Source organism: Pleurodeles waltl, chromosome 7, assembly GCF_031143425.1.
Source record: "Pleurodeles waltl isolate 20211129_DDA chromosome 7, aPleWal1.hap1.20221129, whole genome shotgun sequence".
Taxonomy (NCBI): Eukaryota; Metazoa; Chordata; class Amphibia; order Caudata; family Salamandridae; genus Pleurodeles; species Pleurodeles waltl.
Window position 1 is genome coordinate 1,314,464,943 of NC_090446.1, and position 22,584 is coordinate 1,314,487,526.

The window sequence follows — 22,584 nt, forward strand, 5'->3', positions numbered from 1 at the left end:
GATTGCTTGTCTCGGCTACCTTTACCAATTGATGCTTCTGTGGATACTGATTCGGAACAGGAATGTGTTGTAGGCTTTCTGGATATTTTGGCAGTTACAGATAATAATATTACGGAGCAAGAGTGGAAAAATTTGATGTTAAATGATGAAATTCTAGACAAAGTGGTGTTGTTTTTGAAGACTAAATGGCTTCCAGAGAAGAAATTGTCACATCAACTCAGATGTTTCAGCCAAGTAGCTAAAGAACTTTCTTGTGAAGGCGAAATTTGCTTGAGATGTGATCTTGTGGTTCCTCCCGTTGATCTCAGAGACAGAATTGTTAAAATAGTACATGAAGGTCATATGGGTATTTCCGCTACCACTAAAAGGATTAAATTATCCTACTGGTTGTCGGGCTTGGATAAACAAGTTTTGATCTACATTAATAGGTGTCCTGAATGCATAGTGTCTGATAAACATTGGAAGACGTCTATCAAACCTATGTTCCCCGTTCCACTTCCACAGAATCCATGGGATAAAATTGCTCTTGATTTTTCAGGTCCTTATCACTTATTACCCAAAGACATGAGATACCTTATAGTTGCTATTGACTACTTTTCTAAGTGGGTCTACTATGCTTTTGTATCCAGTCCTGATTCTGACGCTGTTTTGTTTTTAAGTAAACTATTTTAATTAGAAGGCACGGTTGGAACCGTGGTTACCGATTATGGTACACATTTTGGTCTCTAAAAAAAATTCGGATTTTCTACTTTCACATGACATTAAACACCTTAGGGTGGCATTATATAGCCCTTCTTCTAATGGCTTAGTGGAAAGGATCAATTGATTTTTCAAAGAAGGAATTCAATCTGCATTAGCATCCAATGCTGATGTGGCTGAGTTTATACAGGAAAAAATCTGGGCTTACTTAACTACTCCTCATTCTACCACTGGGGTTACTCCTTTCCAATTATTAAGGGGAAGGAATCCTAGGACAAAACTTGCCCCGAATTGGTTATCTGATTTTCTACATGAGAAATGTCATGCACAAGAGGAGGGTCTGGAGGAGGATGTTAATCTAAGAAATAGAATTTCTGACAAACAATGTAAAGAAAAGGTGTATTATGACAGAAAGAACGATGTTAAAACTATTGATCTTAAAGTTAACGATTGGGTTCTTATTAAAAAACCTTTTCATGTATGTAAGGGTGACTCTAAATTTTCTGTTCCGATGAGAATTATTAAAATTTCCAAATCTTCTGTTCTAATCGAAGGCAGAGGATGGTGGAATAAGAATAGTGTCATACCGCTTAATGCTCAACAAGTCCAAATCTTTAAAAATGTTTATCGCTCTATCCAAGATGGAGGTTCTATGCTGTTGACCGATGTTAGTGGCTATGGACCATCAAAAGCTAATGTTATACAGTCTAAATCAAGTTTGGAGTCAAGTACATGCTCGAGAATGGAACCGACATATTCTCCAGGTGATGTGTTATCTGATACCTCAGATATTGTGCAGTATGAAGTTTCAAACTCTGCGGTTGTTGCAAAGCCTTCGGAATCTACTGTGGGTGCAACAACAACTCGTAGCTCTAGAACAGTCAAATTACCTGCAAAATTTCAGGATTTCATTCTTGTATAAATATGTATATATATAGCTTTATCATTTATTTGCGTTGTATAAAGGGGGGAGGTGATGTAAATACATTCTTAGTTAGGTGATGTATTATGTGTAGCGTGGTTAGCATTCTTTTATTAGCGTTTCTATTGTCATGACATTCCATGTTCTGTAGTGCGCTCGAGCTGCTGGTTCCATGGGATTCAGCCGTTGATCTGGTAGCTGGAGGCAGCTGGCTCTGTTGTGGGTTTGCATTTTGGAGAACGAACTTCGGATCTTCTTTTATTTGCAAGATCGACTTTGTGGTCATTCACCCCAACTTACAAATGTATAAACATAAAGCAAAATTACAAGAACGCTAATGCAAAAAAAACCCGGTTGAATAAATGTTGAAAGTCTGGTACACGATGCACTGGTTTCGTTATGATCCTGTACCACTTTCCCAAGTACAGAACTGACATTATGTTAACAAGTTTCCCTTATTTTCACTAAGTAGTAGCTCAAGAACACTTACCAAAGCAACTAAGCACACACAACCGCAATACATCACATGGCACTAATGGCAAGTAATACACCAACCAGCACAATAAAAAAGACAATTTAAAACGTAAACGTTAAAAAAACAAGGTACGGTCAAATCAAATACTGATATCAAAATGGCCGCCGCATTTACACCTTTTGCCTGTCCGCTTTCTATTTTCATTGCCACTCGAATGCGAGACTTCCGGTGTGCGTGGCCTCCCATCTTCCCATGCGCGGCCGCCTTCTCTTTCCTTTCCTGCCCTAGCAGCAGAGACAGCTACAGCTGCCATCATGGTGAGAGAGGGCCCTGTGCCCCGATCTGCCGCCATCCTGTCTCCTGCCGCTTATGTGTTTCTTTCCAGCATAGTAGCTGGTGTTCTGTGTCGGTGCTTTTTCAGTTGTCCGAAGTAAAAGTGCGCGAAATTCGCTGCGAGTGTTCGTTCATGGATCACTTCTCATGCACCCTCCCTTTCTCCGCTGCTATCGGGATTGGAGTTAGGGGAGATGTGAAACCCCTGATGATCTTTGTCCTCTTCCCATGTCCGAACGGTATTTGGCATTAGTTAATTGTGTGATATGGTACAAGGGAATATGTTTGTGTGAGAAGGCTCCATTTCGCAACTTGTACCTAGTTCGCCATTACGCTCTTCAATTTCAGCAGTTAACGAATTCTCCTCATCCAGAAACTGTGCCATTTCAAGGGGTGTGTCGTTCTCCTTCTGGGGCGATTTGTAACTACTTTATATGTTCGTGTGGGTACATTTGCCGTTTATTTGATAGTTTACGTTAACACACCACTGAACCGCTTTTATTCCCTGTCATCTAGTCACGCCAGTATCGCCTTGCCCTCCTGTATTCGCTCTTTGATTTTTCTAGTCTCGGGACGACCTCGCTTCACGGTCAGAGTCTTCTGACTGACTACTTGTTCCTGTCGCTGGTATGGCATCGCCATCCTCTGCTCGCAAGCAGCTTAATGCGTTTTGATTCCACCTGCTAGCTATTGTCGCCCTCTTTGAAACTGTTGGTACATCGCCAGCCTGAGCAAATTGTGTATGGCCGTGTTCTCTTCCTGTCTTTTATGAAATGACAGGTCACCGTTCTGACACCCAACAGCATTCCTGTACAACTTATTGTTACGTCGCTAGTTGTTTTTGTCATAATTAGCCAACAACTAGAACGTTTTGGTCGACGTGTGGGCACATCTGTTGTTCTGTGGCTGGTCCATGTTGTAGTTACTGTTCTTCTCGAAGACACTGCTTTTCTGTATTGTCGATAGCTCACCTGATCCATGTGTTTATTTTTATACCGTTTGTGCTTATTAAAAGCATTAATGTGCTGAGCAAATCCAGTGTTTGAAAGATCATTGGCAGCATAGCTATTGTGTGTTTAGGTCATATTTTTAAAACCTGTGTACCGTGGTCTATCGTACGGTGATATGATGTTCTTATTCTGTGATGTGATAGGCACCTAATCGGTGCCTAAATACGTTTATGATAAGTTTTAACTCATGAAAACTGCTGTCGGAGAAAAGTGCAGTAGTTAGTGTGAGTAGGTCAAGAAGATGGTGCAAAAGCATGACCTGATTCACTGAAGTATATAGTGCCACTATATAGGCATGCTCTGTCCATGTGTGAATCACACCAGACAGGAGTTGTGCCAGGTTTAATTACTTTATCACAAAAACCTGGCTGGATGGTTATTTGCGCTATGGTGTTTTTCGTTTCCCTGCTTAGCACCCAAAAATGTTCATAAGGCCTATTTTGACCACACTTCCTCGCCTAAACGTTTGTCATATGAAGCAAGTTGGCACGCGGATGGCATGCCCCTTTGCACAGGAACAAGTTTTTTATTGCTCTTGACAGCCTATAGCGTAACTCCTCAACCTAAATGTCTAAAACATCTCTTAAGAACACCTGCTGCTTTAACACAACACATTTTTTCAAAACTAGTGTTTCTGAACGATTTCATTGTATAACCAGCATGACTTTCTTTAACTTCGTTTGATTTGCGACCTCAGTTTAACTGTTGAGTCTCTTCTAATAAAGATCAATAGATATGTTAGGGTGGATGCTTGCTTTCGAAACGGAGGCTGTGATGTTACGGTGTGCGGTTTCATAGTATAGGAGGAGGAGAATCAGGTGGAGGGTTACACGTCCATTCTCAGTTTTGGGAGGCTGATGAAGTTATGTTAGACTTTACGACCAGTGGTTTACTGGCCAGTAGAAATAGTAATTTAAAGATGCACATTGAAACCCCGTTCCATAATTCTCCTTATAACCTTTGCCATAATGTTCTCACTTGTTTAGTTATGGAGGCGTGTATTAGTGTTTTGCCGGGTTCTTCATAGTGTATTGTGCAGACATTTATATCCAAGTACGTGCAGGACCACGTTATTGTTTTGATATGAAAGGTAACCTGTTGCACCTCGCAGTTTGCACTGGTGTCTAATAAATATTCGTTTAAGGTCATTCTAGGCCCGGTTCTGCAGCAGAGTATATCGTTAAGAGACACGTTGATTTATATGAATTGAAGCATATGCTCCATTTTTTATTTTAGTGAAGAATGTTTTTGAAAGTTCTCTTGTAACGGACTTTGTCAACATGTAACTTGCCAGGAATCCATTAAGTAGGAATAGGAAATGTTTGAACGTGCATCTCAAACGTTTACCTGGTTTACTGTGTGGCTTACCAATTCCCCCCAAGCCCGAATGTCGGTTCCATAGTGGACATAATGCAGCTTTTATATTTGGACAGTTGTCTTGAATGAAAAGTAGTTACAAACGAAACTTAAATTTGTGAGTCATCATTAATTATCCACCAACGGCACGCGGCTTCCATTAGGGGGCACCCCTTTATGTTCTTGTATCTTGAACCTCTTTAACATCCGTCCGGTAAAACGTTTGCAGTGTGCCCATGACCTTAAAATTGAGAATTATTCGCGTGTTGATATTTAATAGTATTCCCTCAGACATGTCATCTGATTATTCTGCTGTGCAGGGAGTGGATATCCGCCACAACAAGGATCGCAAGGTGCGAAGAAAGGAGCCCAAAAGTCAAGATATCTACCTAAGGCTCTTGGTTAAGGTAACTACACTTCAATTTTCCCATTGGTGCATTTGCAGGCTGCACTGTAATATTTGCATTTTGAACGGATGTTATGTGGATTGTTTGTCCCTACGTGAGTGGTTATGTTTGTGTGCTGAGACCATTATTTTCATGTGTGCCCGCTGTTCTTGTTTGCAGCTCTACCGGTTCTTGGCCCGTCGTACAAACTCAAACTTCAACAAGGTAGTGCTGAGGCGCCTTTTTATGAGCCGTGCGAACAGGCCCCCTCTTGCAGTCTCTCGACTGGTAAGTGCCATCCTATGACCAACATACATTGTTTTATGAACCAGTAATTCGAGATTCAGGTACCCCACAAAGTACAGACTGTTTAAAGGAGTGCAAAACATGTTTAAGTCTATACAGTACACATAAATCGATGAAAGCCTCACCCTCGGTGCTTATACCTTAATTTAATGCTTACAAGTTGTTAGTCTGCTAGATGAGTTAACTTCATTGTGCTAAAAGTTTTACACCTGAAGGTCTTTGGCTGACTCAGTTCGATATTGGTGGCTCGATACCCAAGGAGACATCAGCTAGCATGCCTAGTGGAATATTATATATTGGCTACCGAGGCTTTCGCGGGAACCTCAAGACAAACTCTTGATTGAGAAGTCTCTGTGATTGATGTTGATGTAACGTGCATCGAGGCTATAGACGAACTTGTCGGTGTATGGCTAAAGAAAGGTTGAAAGTGCAATTTTTGTGATTATAAAATGGAGTGGAGTAAATGTAGGCAGGTTATTATTTGTCTTTATACAACACGTTTAATCCTGTAAAAAAGGGGGAAGCTTATGGATGCCGTTTGAGTAGCAAGAGGTCGGAACAGTACATTTGGGCAGCAGTCTGAACAATAGATAGGACATTAACTTGTAGAATGCCAGTAAGACACCAGAATATAAAGCAAAACGCTGCAAAGGAACTAAGGCAGTTTTTAGCTATGTGAGGACTTAGTCTGCCCCAGCTAATGAGTGGGTTCAGGGTGAAGTCTATAGATCACAATAGTGGAGTCGGTCGTACGCTTGTTTCAACAGCACTTAAGTTTGAGCTTGAGGGCATACAGAGATGAGGTGTGGTAGTTAGTGCTTTGACTTAAGAAGAGCAATAGTATTCTGTGGAGAGGATTACAAAATTGAAATATGGTACGTTTATACAGATGTTGAGGTCTAGTACGTTTTGTTCATTTAATTGCTGTTGTGTCTGCACTGGTGGCAGGTATGAGGGTAGTTGTAATGTTGCATGGGACCAACCCCATAAGCCCAATCTCAGAACCCCAGAGTACCATATATCTGTAAGCAACAATGGTTCCTGCATACCTGCAATCCCAGATGACTTTTCTCTGCTACTTCAGAAACACATGTCTAGAGATAAATGTACCTGCAACATCTTTGGTGATTATCTACAGCAACTTTGAAGTAAGCATACTGCACTTACCAGGATGCAATTGATGAACTGTGCTGGGATGAGAAGCAGTGTGCTCTCCCCCCCCCCCCCCCCCCCCCCCCCTCGAATCCCACTAAAATGGTTGATTTGACCCGCTTGGTAATTTATAAGGATCTCCCCTGGGCCAGCATGCCATGCTGTTGGGCATTTCACCTACCAAGGCAAAAGTGTAGCGAGTTTGGGTACCTAGCATGCGAGAAATGCACCCAGCTTTGGAGATATGTTGTACCTTATTTAGTGGGTCTATTAATAAAATTTGGATTCATGCAGAGTATATTATATCAACCTCTCAATAGTTTTGCCTTGGTAAGTGAAATCCCTGAATATTTAAGTGAGTTTATTTTTCGAATTACAATCATTGGTTTGGGAATTAATTCTACTATTTGGTATGTTGCATCCAAAATGATATCTGGAATTTTGGAACACATGACATATATAAAGTATCTAAATATGATTGTTTTCTTTCTTTAGGTGCTATGTAGTATTATTTGGTCCGATGACCCTCTTAGAAGTAATTTAGCACGGTTGAAATATTGACAAAATACAGACACTGACTCTAAGAAAAAAGCTGTTAAAACACCACGTTTAATAGAGTGGTGCTATGAATGTTGCATCTTATCAGCCGTTGGTCATTGTAAGTATTTTTGTACATATCACTTCTGCACTTTATCTCGCTTTCTCACGTTCGTTGTGCCTTTCACCTACTTTGGAGCTCCTTGTTCATATACAATGTGTTCTTAAGGATTTTTTTTATTGATTTTTCGTTTTTTGAAATAAATTTGATTCAGTCTGTCAGAACCAGTCTTAAGATGGTCTTGTACATTTGCCAAGGAAGTTGAGGCCTCTACTGTCCCCAAAGGGGACTACTGTTCTGTTCTCTGCCCAGAGTTAAAGGGTTACCCCTTGTTTTCATTATAGAGATTATAAACGTAAACGGAGTCCCATTGGTGTATTGAAAATGTTAGTAGAATGCTACAGCGAAGGAGATGCCCATGTATTAATGGTAATGACAATTAAGAAATCCTGTTCTGAAAGCAATACATGAGCGCTTCTAGAATGCTAATGGGACCTTGACATGACCTGTTTGCTAGACTATGATGGGCTATTAGGGTTAAGGTTAAAGGAAAAGGGGCGTAGAGCTTTGAGGCATTGATTAACCAGTAAAATGGCCCAGTAGGAATTGGACCTCGGCTTGTCATGCAAGTGGCACACAAAGTTTAAGAATAGAAATATATGGCTTAAACCACAGCATCCTTTAATACGTGTTTAGACCTGTGTATTTTTGTTTCCAAATCAAGCTTTCTCTCGTCGACTAGAAAAGGATCATATTATTTGGTAGCTTATAGAGAATTGGTAACGTTGATGTAGATGCATCAATGTTTTTTAGCCTATGGAAGTATCTGGAAATCATGATATGTATTGGCTGGTGGTGCTGACATTTAGTAATAATGGGCTTAGTATTGTTACTAACATAAGTTAGTCTGGTCACTATACTGTGGTTACTTAAGGGAAGTTGGGTAAGTTAGTGAAATCTTGATTTATTTTAGCAAACTCTGAAAGAGGCATAGGGCCGTATCCCAATTGAAAGTGGATGTTACACAATATATTATCTATATTTAAAGTACCATCATTTCCTCAGTATGAATTGTTGCTGATCAGTTCTCTGGGCTTCCATTGCACATCGAACATGTTTCATCTTGTGATCTTGTTAAGAAGTAAGCAAATCTCTTAATTTTTTTATTCACATTATCCTTTTTAAAGTAATTTTTTTTGTGTTAATACAACCGGTTGCAAGTACTTTTACAGTGCCCCGCGTTTTTAGGTGAGCAGTGTATAACATTTATAAAGTTATCTGGATCGGTTATCCAGGTAGCTTCTCCCTTGGATAGTCGCTAGACTAGAAGACTGTTATCCATGAGCAGCATTTCTTATGCCTTTGCACTTTTCAAACCAAGGAAATATTTACATTATTCCTCTGTTTTCGAGTGGCTCCGCATGTTATTTTTTGGGGGCATCCTCCAACTTAATCGATTTCCATTGCATAATACATTCTATGGAAACAACAAGGATCTCGGATAAACATCTCAATGTCCCCCCACCACCCCCCCACACACAGCAGCGTATTAAATGAAAAATGACCCATAATATGTACACAAAGAAGTCTATTTGCCAAAAATTCTAAGATGTCTTTTTTTGTGTCCTATTTATGTAGTCATTTGATTACTAGAAAAGTGAATCCTACTTACTAATTTCAGTTGCATTAGTCGGAATCCAGCCTTTATGGATACTACCCTCTAGAACTAGTGTTTCTTCCCGTTCTCCATCACTCAACATACCCAAGTCTGCTTTCTTAGTTGCCCTGGATTATTTTTTTTTCTTTTCAGAGGGTGTTGAGTGAATTATTTTCTTTGTGTTGTATTTATTCAGCCCTAACTATCTGTGATAAGGTGTTGAAACACTTTACGCCAGGCAGCACTCTGTCGGAGACCACACATTTATTTAGTAAGTCTTTATTAGCACAATTGATAAAAATCATTGCCAATCTCACACCACCGTCAATAAAATCACATTAAAACCATTATTCCCTAATCAAGTTACAGCAGTTAAAACCCCCTCCCAGCTGTAATCTAGCACAAAGGACAAAACCAACAAGATTAAAATAGACATCAAGACTCTTTGGCGTCATGGGATGAATTAGTCGGTGTTCCTGGGCCATGATACTAAAATTCATTAACACAATATTAAAAGCTGCAAAAGTCCTCTGATACATGATTGTGTAACAAACAAGTCATGTGTTATCAAAACATTACGCCAATGGCCATACTATTTACTATCTCAAAGCGGTGGGAAAAGCACTGTTCATCTATATTGGACATGTCTGATTTGACACATTCTAAGTAGGGCATGATTTAATTAAGTCATCGAAATTACCTGTGTGGCACCTTTAAGCAAGCCATACGTTAAGTTAATTAAACTTTATTTAAACAGACTCCATGTGATAGCAATGTAACAGGATTGAGATGAAATACATTTTTCACTTGCATACGGCCAAAGCACAATTGAGCCCTCTGTTACAACATACAATAATATCTAAAAGGCGGAGTACAGTTTAATTGTAAGAAATTTGAAGCTAGGCTCTATTGACTATCCTTTCTAAAAGGTAAAATCACCTTAAGAGGGAGCTCTGAAAAGCTACACATTGGCTTGCTGCAACGAAGACAGTCAGTTGTGACGTTCGTTAACTGCTAAATTGCTACAGGCCTTGCCCAAAAATTAAAAAAATATTGCAGTCAACCGTGTTCGCCTCTCCTTTTAAACAACTCTCCACAGCCTTATCACAGGACCACACTTTAAGAATTCTGTTCATCGGCTACAGCTAGTTTCCTATTAAAACAAAAAAAAAGCTTTCCACAAATAAGACTACATGATTTAGTGATTCTGTGGGTTAGCCACACAAACGGCATTCGTTTAGCATTCCTTAAAATAATTTTAACAAGCATTTGCAATGCAGTGGGTCTTGCGCTTGCTAGAATTAGAGCTATTGGCACTGTGAGTTCCTACTGGACTTTTCTTGCCACATAAATGAAAAGTAAAAATGTTGATATGAGCAAATAAATTCATAGCGCCACAGCTGCCATGATTCGCAGAGTTATTGGCACTCTGAGTGAATGTCTAGAAAGGATCCCGGCTGGGATGAAAGGCAAACTGGAGGAGCAATCACACACTAACAGGATTAAGCGTGATGTAGTGTGATGGCCAACAAAAAATTCACTTTGTGAAATCGCCTGGGAGGGAACACGCCACACAAATGAGGGACATTTCACAAAATGCTCCAATAAAAATGATGCACTTAAGACGACCACAACAAAGAATGAATAGCAGTAGTGGGTGTGGTTAAAAGCCCACGGAGATTACAGCAGGCCAGAGCGCTTGCACGCTCAACCGTAAAATGAATCTGGAAATCTCAATCGCATCAGCTGGTGTTTCTGGATCTTAGATAATGGTTGTGTTAGATACATGGGCAATTGCAGAGGTTCATAGAGCGTAATGCCCCAACTGCCATGAGGGATCAGGCAGAGTTTTTAAAGCCTTAAGATTAGTCATTATCTCCCTCTTTCATCTGAGATCCCCAGGAATTTGTATGAACGCCCCCAACTTTTTCATTGAGACACAGCGCCCTTTTTGATGACTTTTTGGCAAAAAATAACCAGCTTGTTTTTTGATCCGTTGATTTGACAGCTGTTTACTTGGCAAAACAGGCCTAGTTTGTCCAGCGCTCATTGCAGGCCCAACCAATTTTAATTCAGGAGTACTGTATTATCTGCATATTGAAGGACCTGAATTTTTTGATCAGGAAATTAAGTTCAGAAAGCTCTTACTAGGTTAAAAAAAATAAGGGGAGATCCTCTACATACAAATTGAGCTGTGGTACAGGAAGGCATCCTTGTTTGATACTCGCGTTAGTGGTCAGTACCCTGTTAATTATTTATTGTGCTCATTGGGGCTGATCTTGTGTTTTCAAGGAAACCTTTCAGTGCGTTCAATTAAGTTTTTTTCATGAGGGGGTTATGTTGGGGCGGGGGTGTGAGTTCATGCAAATGGTTGGTGGAATTAATCCAAGCTAGAGAGGATTCACTACTGAAAATGGTTTTTATGATCTTAATGAAGTGTGTTCAATTGGCGATTAAGAGAAGCACGTGACTGGGTTTGGTCAGAGATGGGCTGGGATGGAAAAAGGAAGGTGTCAATCAAAGGGAAAAAGAGGCAACAAACTTAACTAACTTTATGCAGGGTGTTGGGAATATAGATGGAGCCTTTTAAGAGAGCATGCATTCTGAAGATGCAATACTAAATAGAGCACCATGATTTATCTAGTGCTCCCCTAGCTACTTTGGTGGGCACTAACTTCAGATGAATAGCCTCTCCTTTGCACAACTACCACAAGACCAGCACTTCAGCAAGGACAGATGAACAGCTTAGGAGTTAGACGTGTAAAGTAATTGCTTAATAAATATTTTGGGAGATATAAGAGCTTTAGGCAGTGCTTGGAGGAAGTGATACACTCTTGATCATAGCAACATGAGAATATACAGGGTAAATAATGCAAACATTGTTAAAATAGATACTGCTAATGCTGTAGCAGACGTCTTCTGTGTGCACTTGATTTTCTCACTATATTAATTACGAAAGCAAAGTGCACCAATCTGGGGGACCCTGGATTTGCACAGCACAAGATCAGGGATAGCCTTTCAGACAATGAACATGTATTGCTTTTTTTCTGTGGTTGGCTAATGGCTATCCAGACTGAAGTGAGAGGGATGGAGACTGGTTGCCTTTGAAAGTGGACGACAGCAGATTCGTTTTTCTCAAGGTCGTTTTGTTGCATGGTAGGAGTTGCTGGGTGGTACTGTAGCTTCTTTTGAAGGTGTGGGAGTTTCCATGCGAGGTCTGTTCCTTTGTCTTTTCATTGTTGCTATGTCAGATGAGTTGAGGTGCAGAGATATAACACTTATTGGTGTTTGTAGTGGGTGCAACCAAAATATGAAGTTTGAAATACTTAACATTTTCGCAGCCACTGACACTGACTTGCAGTTATGGCCCACAGTTACGTAGAAAGACTGTAAAGTTATGATCCTGAGTCAAGACACCTGAGAAGCAGATTAATATACAAGGAAGTGAAGTTACATGACTTGTGAGCGCATTTACTGCATGAAGCTGGAATTGCATTATATGCTGTAGAACAAATCCTCTACGCCACTGTTGAGTAGGACACAGGGAAGTAAACGGCCTCAATCACGAGTTACCCATGTCCTGACTTGAAACACATGCATTGGAGGCTTGGCTACTGAGTGCTGATGCTCGCCCTGCATTTTGATGGTGTGTGATACATTTACTACAAGTGGAGTGACTGCAGTGGGATGAGTAGAGCCCCATGGTTTCCATCTTTGGGCTTGGCATACAGAGGGGAGAGTAAGCTGATGCTTCTGGCATTAGAGGCATACTGTTACTTTCTCTGTGGCAAGAAGCAAACTGCCCCTATACAAAACGAAGAACAAAATATTCCAGACAAACGAGTCCTTGTTGGGGTATGAGGCAGATTAGAGGGTCTCCCAAAACTGAGGTCCTTATAAAAAGATAAGGCCGATGGAGATGTGTAAGTTATAGAAAGTGAGGGCGTCCGAAAGATTGTCACTGGGATGTGGTAGGCTAAGAGGTCGAATTAGGGGGAGACAAAATGGGGAAGTCTTGGCTGTAGGCAGCCCCGGAGCAGCTTTGCCCACCAGTCTGAGGCGATGGGTTCTTCAGTGGTGTGCGAGTTACTAGAGATAGACTTGTCTGTTACCAGTGGAAGGTGCTGTGTATTAGAGTGCATGTGAGGTATCAATGTGAGGCACGATGGTGGGAAGCTCCTAGGGAGGTGCCTGGTGCCAGTGGACGATTATGAGTTGTGTGTGTGGTATTAATAGGAGGTGAGATAGTGGGTGGGGTCGGGTTTCTGTGGAACATGTTGGGACTGTTGAGGGGCACATGTGAAGAATGTCAAGGAGAGAAAGATTAGTGATGCGGTATAGGATTTGGTAGGTCAAGATGGTGGTGTGCGTTTCTGGTATTAGAGAGGCATGGTAGAAAGAGGGCTTATAGGAGCATCGCTGATCCAGAACAATAAAAAACCTTAAACATGGAAGGTATCAGTGGCAAGAGTAAAGGGAACCGTCAAATAGAGGGAGTGCATGAACAGGTTTTTAGAGCCACTATAAGGTGATGGGGCTGAAGGAGTAATTTGTACAGCATAAACTTGGCCAGGGGCATTAGACCGCTTTACAAAAGATCCAGATTGGGTTACTTTTTTATTTAGTCAAGATTAGTGATTTAAGAGGCACACAATGTTAAGCCTAGAGGTCTTAGGCAGACTAGAGGGGCCAGGATGTCTGATACCAAAGCAAAATAGTTTACAGGTGGTGTGTGATCAGAGAGGTTGCATAATGAAATGTCAGATTGAGGGAGGGCTCCATAGGGGTATTTAGTATCTGTGGAATGGGGAGGTTTCATGAGCATATGTAACTTCAGCGGCTGTAAAGATCGGTGAGGCTGGTGCCCAATAGATAAAGGGCTTTCTTCACTCATTGAAGAAAATTGGGTAGAGAACAGTGTATGAGGGGACCGGTTGGAGGAGGATTAGAGAAGTGTCTGGTAAATGAGGGCTGGCACTCTGGTACTAGTTAAGGCTGGGAGGGCATGGAAAGGATCAGGAAGGACTGATATTGCATCAATGAGGTGTTCCTAGGGAGTGGGCATAAAGTACCAGTAAGTAGTCTTGGTATTTCAAGGTATCACAAAAAGGTGGGACAGGAATGTTTAACTTAGAGGGGGCTTTCAAGCAGGCGTGGGATATAAGCTGTGAATGATAGGTGTAAGGAGGGGTGTGTACCTTCACAATGGAAGCATAATGTGGTTGTCAGCAGGATTGCTTAGAGGAGTATCAGATGCAGACAAGACTACTTGGTACAGAGGCACATAGTAGTTATTAGTGGGAGATGCAGTAGAGCTGTGTCAACATAGAGGGGCATGTCACCTACCAGTGGAAGACATAGTTTTTAAACAGGGGTTGTGAGAATAGGTAGTGTCCTAAATGGCAGTCATTAGAAAGGCGATGCAGTAGTGATCATGGAACGTGTCTGCTGTAAGCTGTGTAAAATATCAGGTACTGGTTAACACCAGTGTATTATGATGATACAGAGAAGTGTGTCCGGTATTAAACTGCTAAATGACAATAGTTTGTTGGATGGCTCATGTGATTGATATTAGAAACAGTGGGCCTCAAAGTAGTATCTTGAGAGGATGGCGGACTGCAAGAGGGAGTTAGGTAGTGTTAGTGGGAAGTGATGTGTAGGCGGCGTATGAGTCTTGTTGGGTATGGTGTGTTTTTATAGGAAGGACTCTTGAGCAGTGTGTTTGTTACTGTGGACAGCTGTTGGGAGGGGAGTGAGAGGTATTACAAGGAGGTGGGGTAGAAAGGTCTTTAAGGCGGGGCCCTTGACTCAGTTATGAGGTTAAGGTGGGGATGTATAAAGGCGAGTGAGGGTGTCACTGGGGCGAGCAACTTAGAGCATGAAATAGAGGAAAGATTCTGAAGTAGTGAGTCAACTACAAAATAAAAGGTGATGGTCTACAGAAGGGTTTGCATTACAAGGGTTAGGCACAGTAAATATGCCAGACCACAGAGGTGCACGAGGATCACTGGAAGATATTTTTGAGAGAGTGGGGGTTATGGTGCATATGGGGATACGGTACAGATGAGGTTAGTGGGACAGAGAGGTGTCTGGGAGACAGGCGCTGAATGGTTTTGGGCTACTAGTCAAAGTTAAAGGGCATCAGTGTGCTTTTGAAGTGTCATTGAGAAGTGGATTAAAAGGGTGTTAAAAAAACTGGCTTTCTGGTTGTCCGTGTGTGCACACACTGACAAGCATGAACCGCCACTCTAGTCAGGGTAAGTCAGATACACACTTTAAATCTGAGCAAAATGAGACCAACAACAAATACGTAGAGGTTTCAATATTCTTTTTTTAAAGAATAAACTAAAAATAGTCCTTAGCAGTCATTAGCGGGTTGCGAGGAATCAGTGCAGATCCAAAGTTAAAACTGACTGACAGGGATGATGGGCAGGCTGGTTACAGAACCCACTTGGAGTATGCTGAAAAAGTACCTTACATAAAGCAAAGCATCAAGGGCGTGATGCGTTGGTCTTTTCCACACAGTTGGGTCACTGCCTCATCATCGAGCTCCATTGAAATACAAGCAATGTGTCATCAGGCCATGCAGGCTGTGGATCCCTTTGTTGCCAAACAGCCTCTACATCGAAGGACGATGAGTCTGTCTGACTGGTGCAACGGTGATGCTGCTTCAGTTTTTTTGTAGAGAGCCGCTGCAAAACTCACTTCTGAGCCCCAGTACTGGAGGGGTACCTCAGGTAAGGGTCTGACTCGGACAGGAGAGCCGAGCAGCACCAGGAGAGTTGTACTAACTATTTTGTGTCCCTGAGATTTCAGAAAACATAAGGCACACCCTTTAGTAATTTCGTGTTCAAGTGAGATGGATGAAGTCCTTGTCCTTTGCAGGGCAGCTCAGCAAAGCAGAGGAGCAGTTCCTCAAAACAGTCAGTCCAGGCAAAGTGTAAATCCTTACAACACCGCAGTCTTTACTCCAGCACAATTCTTCCCAGGTCCAGTAGTATATTGTCTTGCTAGAGTCAGAGCCCCAGTAGATATACCCAAATATGCCTTTAAATTGGGGGTGACTTTAAAGCAGATCTTTGAAGTGCTCACACACCTAACCTGGCTGTCTAGAGGGAATGCACAAAGTGTACCTGTCAACCACCCCAGGCTATATTGAAGACCGACTGCAAGTCACACAGAAGTGTAATTTCTAAAATCATAATGTCAAATCCGAATTCATCAGTAAAGAGGGGGTTATTACCATTCCAAATAGACGAAACATGGCAAAGCTGCTCCTTTTGATCAGGAACTACAGCTTAAAAGTACATTAAGGAATTTTTAATACTGGTCTCTGAGGGGAGTAGGCCTTGCAGTAGTGAAAAATGAGTTTGGGAGTTTTTCACTACCAGGACATGTACAAGTCCCGCTTTTTACTTACACCCTGCCCTATGGGCTACTTAGGGCCTACCTTAGGGGGTGACTTATATGTAATTAAAGGTGCGTTTAAGGCTAGGTAAAGGAATTTAAATCCCAAGTGGGAGTGGCTGTGAAACTGCACACACAGGCTCTGCAATGGCAGTCCTGATGCATGGTTAAGGGGCTACTCATGGGGCTTCTCATGGGGGTGTCTCAAACAGTGCTGCAGGCCCACTAGTAACATTTCATTTACAGGCCCTGGCTATATGTTATGCTGTTACAAGGGACTTAAAGATACATTTAATATGCCAGTTTTGCATACACTGTTAACATGTTGGGGGGGGGGGGGGGGTCAGTATAAAGGTCATGTAGAGGAAGGACTCAAGATGGGCATGTAGATAATGTGGGAACGATTGTGTAGATAAGAGCAAGATAGCAATGGCAGATTTTGGAGTAATCCAGATATAAATGCACTTAATTGTACAATTCAACGATTAAAAATAAAAGCTCTATACCTGGGTGGTAAAAGCTATAAAGGCGGAAACGTTTATGAATGATCCAGTTAAAATAGAATAAAAGAAACAGCCCCTTAGACTGACGGTATCAGTGTGCACACTTCCAGAATCATCATGAGTCATCAACAACTTGGTTGTAAGAGCCGAAAGTCTTCAACAGTTGGGTCCATGTGTGATCAATGGGTGTCTGGTAGAGGAGACGCTAGAGGCAGTTGCCACTTATCAATTGAAAGTGAGATAGCATGGAGGTGCTTGCAAAGAACCAGGAGGAGACTGCATACACTAGAGGAACCGTCTAAGGGGGTGTTGTGCTTAAATAATAAGCAACGCTGGAAGTAGGAGATTGTGGCAGTTATCAGTGAGGCACAGCCCAGTACTGGGTACATAGAGGGATCTTTAAATAGATCAATGGTAAGCAACAAGATTACTGATGGGTGACCTATGAGACGATTGAGTAGGTAGTATGGTTAAGCAGGGGTGCTGGAATCATCTGGCTATGATGGATCAAATGGCAAGAAAAGAAATGTATAGGTAAAGCCAAATTACCCTACCCATTATGATCAGTGATTTTATGATTTCAGCATATGCTGATACAAATGAAATGTCAACGTTGTATACAGTACATATTTCTTAGGAGCACAATATCTATTCAGTAGTCTGGTCAAAATGTTAACTGCCAAGGGCTGCTATGTATGCTGTTGATCTCTGTGCATTAAAACCTTAGTTATTTACAGGCAATGATTGCTTTTCTTGAAGCACAGGAATAGCATTTTATTCCCACCATCCTTTTCACTTCCAGGTTAACAGATAAATGCAATATTTAGCAGAGCACAATCCTTCATTTCAGGCCTTTTTTTTATAAAAGTTATTAGTTAATCCTGAAACATCTTCAGTTTTGAGTTTACCCTGTATCCATAGTTTTAGGCATCTGTAAGCCTTACTTTCCATTAAGAAGCAGCCCATACTTGTACATCACAAACTTATTACATGATAGTTTTTCTAGGATTCACTTGAGGATTAAAGAATCTAATCCTAAAAAAAAAAAAAAAAAGCAACATATAATACATTCTTGTCTCGGTGTCATTTTGAAATAACTGCTAGTCTGGGAATCGGGCCCAATGTATAAACATGCATTTGAATGAGCATTGAAAATTTCCTAGCTGTTGCGGAGAAAAGTGTTTGATTAAGCTTACGAAGGCGAGGATTATACTTCTGATCTGTCACTTTATTATTATAGCCAAAAAGAAACCAGTGGCAGTCTGCAGTATTCCATGTAGGAATCCTAAGTCAGGCTCTCTTCCTGTTTACTACTACAAAGTTATTCTAACTCGTTTCGGTTACAACCTGTTAAAACATGTTTACAGATTATTTGCAAGACTAGTTATTGCATGTTGTGTCTGTAAACGTTATCACACTTGTATGAATGCAGTCCAAGCCCAATATAGATTCTATAGGTTTGTAAATATCAGCAGGGTGCGATGGTCCTCACCTGTGTCCCAAGTAGAAATGGAACTTACCTGCACACCAGCTAAGGCATTTTTGTTTTCTGTGTCGGGTCCCGACTGAAGGATTCTGCTTGTTTTAAAGCTTCCGATTTCCCAAGGAAGCCACTTTATCCATTAGAGCGAAGTAAAATTGACTTCATATCTTCCTGTCAGACTCCCAAAGAAATGATAAGAAAAGATTTGAATGCTATTGCCCCTCTGGTTGAATGTGCTCCAAACATGTCTGCTGCTTGCTTCACTCACCCGGCAATAGTGTGGGAAGAAACCGCCTGAGAGACTAGGCCTCCATTGTGAGATCCTAGGATTTAGGGGATTTAACCACATCATTTTTGAGAATTTCATTCTATCTATCCAATCGCTTTAGGGGTAGTCTTTGTGCACAAGAAACTGAAAATAAAACCCAAAGTGGAGTAGAAACGCCTATACATATACAGGACTCTTTTGCATGATGGCAAAAAAAGCATAGCTAACTTACCTGCTACTTTCTTTGTGGATCAATGTTTGTTCTGTTGCCATAAGAGGCTTGTGCAAAACGTAACTGCCATCCCAGAAACGTGAATACTAAGGTTGTGGAGGCAAGAAGAGTCCTGCCTTTTTCAGCAACCTGCATATTATAGGATGTTCAGTCATTCTCTGTATTAAGACAACTGCCGAAATGGCTGAGCTAAAGGTGCTTATTGACTTGTAAGATCCCGTCCACTATTACTTGAGATAAAAAGTTCAGTATATGAACAAGATCAGACCTAACAAGATCCAGACCTTGTTCTACATACCGTCAATGATCTCCAGGCTTGCTTGTAGCACTTGCCGGTTTGTCCACCCATGCCTTAATGAGTTTCTCATATTGCTCTGAAAGGCCAGGTATAGTCTAGAATTCTCTGTAATTCTGCCATAAACTGGAGTGATTCTTCATCACAAGACTGACTCTGCACGCTCGTCAGAATGATCTGAAAGTAGAGAAGACAGTCCCATCACAACTGGGAACATCACTTACGACCTCCAAATTGGGGTCATCACAATCCATTTAGCTTTTCGTCTTGTCGTTTTGTGCCTTCGCACTGATGGCAAATGGTAGGAAAGCATACCCTACTAAGGTGAACAATTCGGTCCTCTTTTGAGAAGGGAGGCCTTAAACGATTGCATAACTGGAGTAGAGGACCTGAGGAAATTGTGTGAGGACAAAGATAGAAGTCCCACTGGGTGAGCCAACTGCCGAAGGGGTGTCTTGTTTCACTGATGCTTGTTGCAGCTCATTTGTTTCTCATGAGGATAACCTGGCTTTAGTCTACAATAAGTCCCAGAAGGACTGCTAAGTCTACTTCAGTTTTTGCTTTTCTTGGTTTGTTACACACCTCAGTTCTTGTAGGTGCAACACATTTGTAAGTCGATGAGGGTATTGGTTTTTAACTGGGCTATTATCCAGTTTTATATTCCATGATTTGAGGAATTGAGTCACTGGTCTCTGTACCTGGTGAAAGCACCATGGTGCTTAGGAGAGACAGAGCTGTGAATTCGTAAGTTCTGGTTCCATTCACACTATAGGAATCTGTGGTGGAACTTAAAAATCTTGATTGCCAAATAAGTGTTCTTCAGCTCAAGGCAGACCATCCAGTCACCTTGTTTGAGGATGTCCCTGATGAGGTGGATCCCTACGAATGTCCTATGGCCACTGTCTTAAACTCCCTCAGATTGATTAGTGGACCATACCTCTTGTCCTTTTTTTGTCCTTTTTCTGGATTGGGAAGATGTTGCTTACAAAACTCTTCAGGGTGGGACATTGCTGGGTTTGCTGGCCCTTTTCTGTTCTAATTCTGCCACCATCTGGTTTATTATGTTGATGTTCTCTGCTGAGAAAGTGATGGTCTTGGCCTCCGCCATTGCCTTGGCGACCTGTAAAATTAAAGTCCATTGATGGGACATTAAGACTCATGCATTGGTGTTGAAACTTGTGGATGAATGGTGCTAGTCTCACTTCTGCCCTTAAAGGGAGAGTAGAGATTAGTCCCACCCTGGTATGTTTTCTGAGTTGCTTTTGCCCCCTAAAGGAGACTGAAGCCACTGCCTCTACCAGTTTCGCATGATGTGAAGAACCCTCCTCAATGGGAGTGATCCTTCCATTGTCCTCGTCGGTATGGTTTCTCTCAGATGGCCATGGTTCAGTAAGCAGACCGCAGATATCCCTCGTCTGCGACTGGCCCCTCGAGCTGTGTGTGTGTATATAACTTTTTTTTTTATTGATTTGGCCTTATTGAGACAGGAAAGTGAACACATACATGCCTACTTCCTTCAGTAACCATTCTCCAAACAAACACCTTTGTGCCACTGAGCCTGCCACAGAAGTGATGTCATTTAGTTTAGGGTCTACCTTGATGAGCAGAGATCTATTCCTGGCTGTATAAATATCAGGACAACCCCTGCCTATTGAGGCTAACTGGACAGACTCCCACATGTGATAAGTGATCCCACTTCTCTTGCCTCCTCTGTACGATGTCTAGAATTTTGGTCAGTAGGCCTGCCATATTCAGCAACTTATTCTGGCAGGCATGCAAGTACCTGTCAATATCTTTCTTGCAGTTTCCTAATAAATTTCAGTGGGAAAGTGGCCATCGTGCTGTCAACCTATGGGGTTACAACCACCTTCCCTTCCAACTTTAGACCGGAGACACTTGCCCTCTGGCATCCCCTGTTTTATCCTAAGAGTTTCTAAGCCTGTTCACTAAATATGGTGCTACGATGTCAGCTGGGGCCCACTCTGAGGCCCAGCATATCTGTCCCCTTTGTCTGGTAGGTTGAGTATGGAGACCATGGTCTGCCAGTGTTATAAGTCATTCGAATTGTTTCTGATGTGGTCTCCGAGGGAACAGGGACTTTGGTCTGTTCCTGCCTGCTTTACCCTTGTGCTTGCTCGTGGAACTTAATATGATCGCTTATTTTAGCCTATCGCACGTCTTTGTTTGGCCTTGAAAGGATTCTGGTCCACTGGGTAATGAATGGAGTTCAAGCTTCGCATTCCAGGGGCCTCTGTCTTCCTCTGAGGAGTTTGTTTCTAAAAGAACCCAGTCTCTGCTCACCTTTTGTATTTAGGCATCTTCTAACTAAGTGATTGATCTTTCAAAGGTATGATTTACGCTCCCTCTGCTCTTCTGATGCATTAAAGGGCTCATGGGGAGAAATACGTTTTTATTATAATTATGAAAATTACATATGGAGAGGAAACCAAGATCGGGGAGCATTAACCGTTTTCTCGGTATACTTTGTGTCCATAGGTAGCATGCACGGTATAACGAGTACCGGCCTCTTAGTAACTTGTTTACCTGACACTGCTCAGCCTGTGCGGTCTCCCCAGTACCTTGTAATGGTGATGAATAGAGGCCCCCATTCAGGACGTTTTGCTTCAGGCTCTGAATATCTCCCAAGCACTCGCTGCTCTTCGGGTGTGTGCCGAAACTAGACGCAGGCAGATACACTGGATGAGAAACTAGTCTTTCATGTTCCTTGGGATTCCGTGGACAAGTTGTTTGTGTGCTTCTAACACGTACGTGACCACTTGCCGTGAACTATTTTTCCCACCTATCATATCCTTGGAATGTTGCACCTTTTGTATGCTTCTTTGTAGAACCCTTACCTCTTAATCTGCATTGATATCTGCCTCTTCACAGATCCGCAAGATGAAACTGCCAGGACGAGACAACAAGACTGCAGTGGTAGTGGGCTGCATCACAGATGACGTTAGGATTCAGGACATCCCCAAACTCAAGGTAATTTTGCAGATTGTTTGATTACTGTAAAACCAAGCCATTGGTTTAAAAAAAATTCTTACGCTTGTTGACCAGGATCAGACACACAAGGACGTAATTTTCACTTGGTTAGCCCCAAGTTGGAGAACGAAAGCTGGCTATATTAACATGCTGGCACAGTTCTAGGAGTGCATTAACCCAACACTGTGTGTCTTAATTTTGTCAGGTTAAGAGACAGATATGAAAAACGTATGCCGTGGCCAATTTATCACCCAGAGATAAATAGCTATATTGAATGTGGTTTTTTTTTTTTTTTTTCGGTGGATGCATGGGTATTTGTAGTTCTGTTACCATTATAATTGCCCTTTTTCATTCAACGTTAGGTGTGTGCCCTTAAAATCACTTCTGGTGCCCGCGACCGCATCCTGAAGGCTGGAGGCCAAATAATGACATTTGATCAGTTGGCCATGGAATCGCCCAAGGGAGAGAAAACCGTGCTGCTCTCAGGTGAGATATGGTTCTCTTTCCTCCCATC

General features: G+C 41.8%; 1 protein-coding gene across 1 annotated transcript in view; it reads left to right on the forward strand.

Moving 5' to 3' along the window:
- The first annotated feature begins 2,311 nt into the window (after window positions 1–2,311).
- The window catches only part of RPL18 (ribosomal protein L18), a 31,796-nt gene continuing 11,523 nt past the window's right edge, over window positions 2,312–22,584 (forward strand). The window contains exons 1-5 of the mRNA XM_069200638.1: window positions 2,312–2,413; window positions 5,116–5,202; window positions 5,362–5,469; window positions 21,972–22,070; window positions 22,433–22,556. Coding sequence (XP_069056739.1) covers window positions 2,411–2,413; window positions 5,116–5,202; window positions 5,362–5,469; window positions 21,972–22,070; window positions 22,433–22,556 — 421 coding nt within the window. The 5' untranslated portion in view covers window positions 2,312–2,410. The remainder of the gene's footprint in view (window positions 2,414–5,115; window positions 5,203–5,361; window positions 5,470–21,971; window positions 22,071–22,432; window positions 22,557–22,584) is intronic.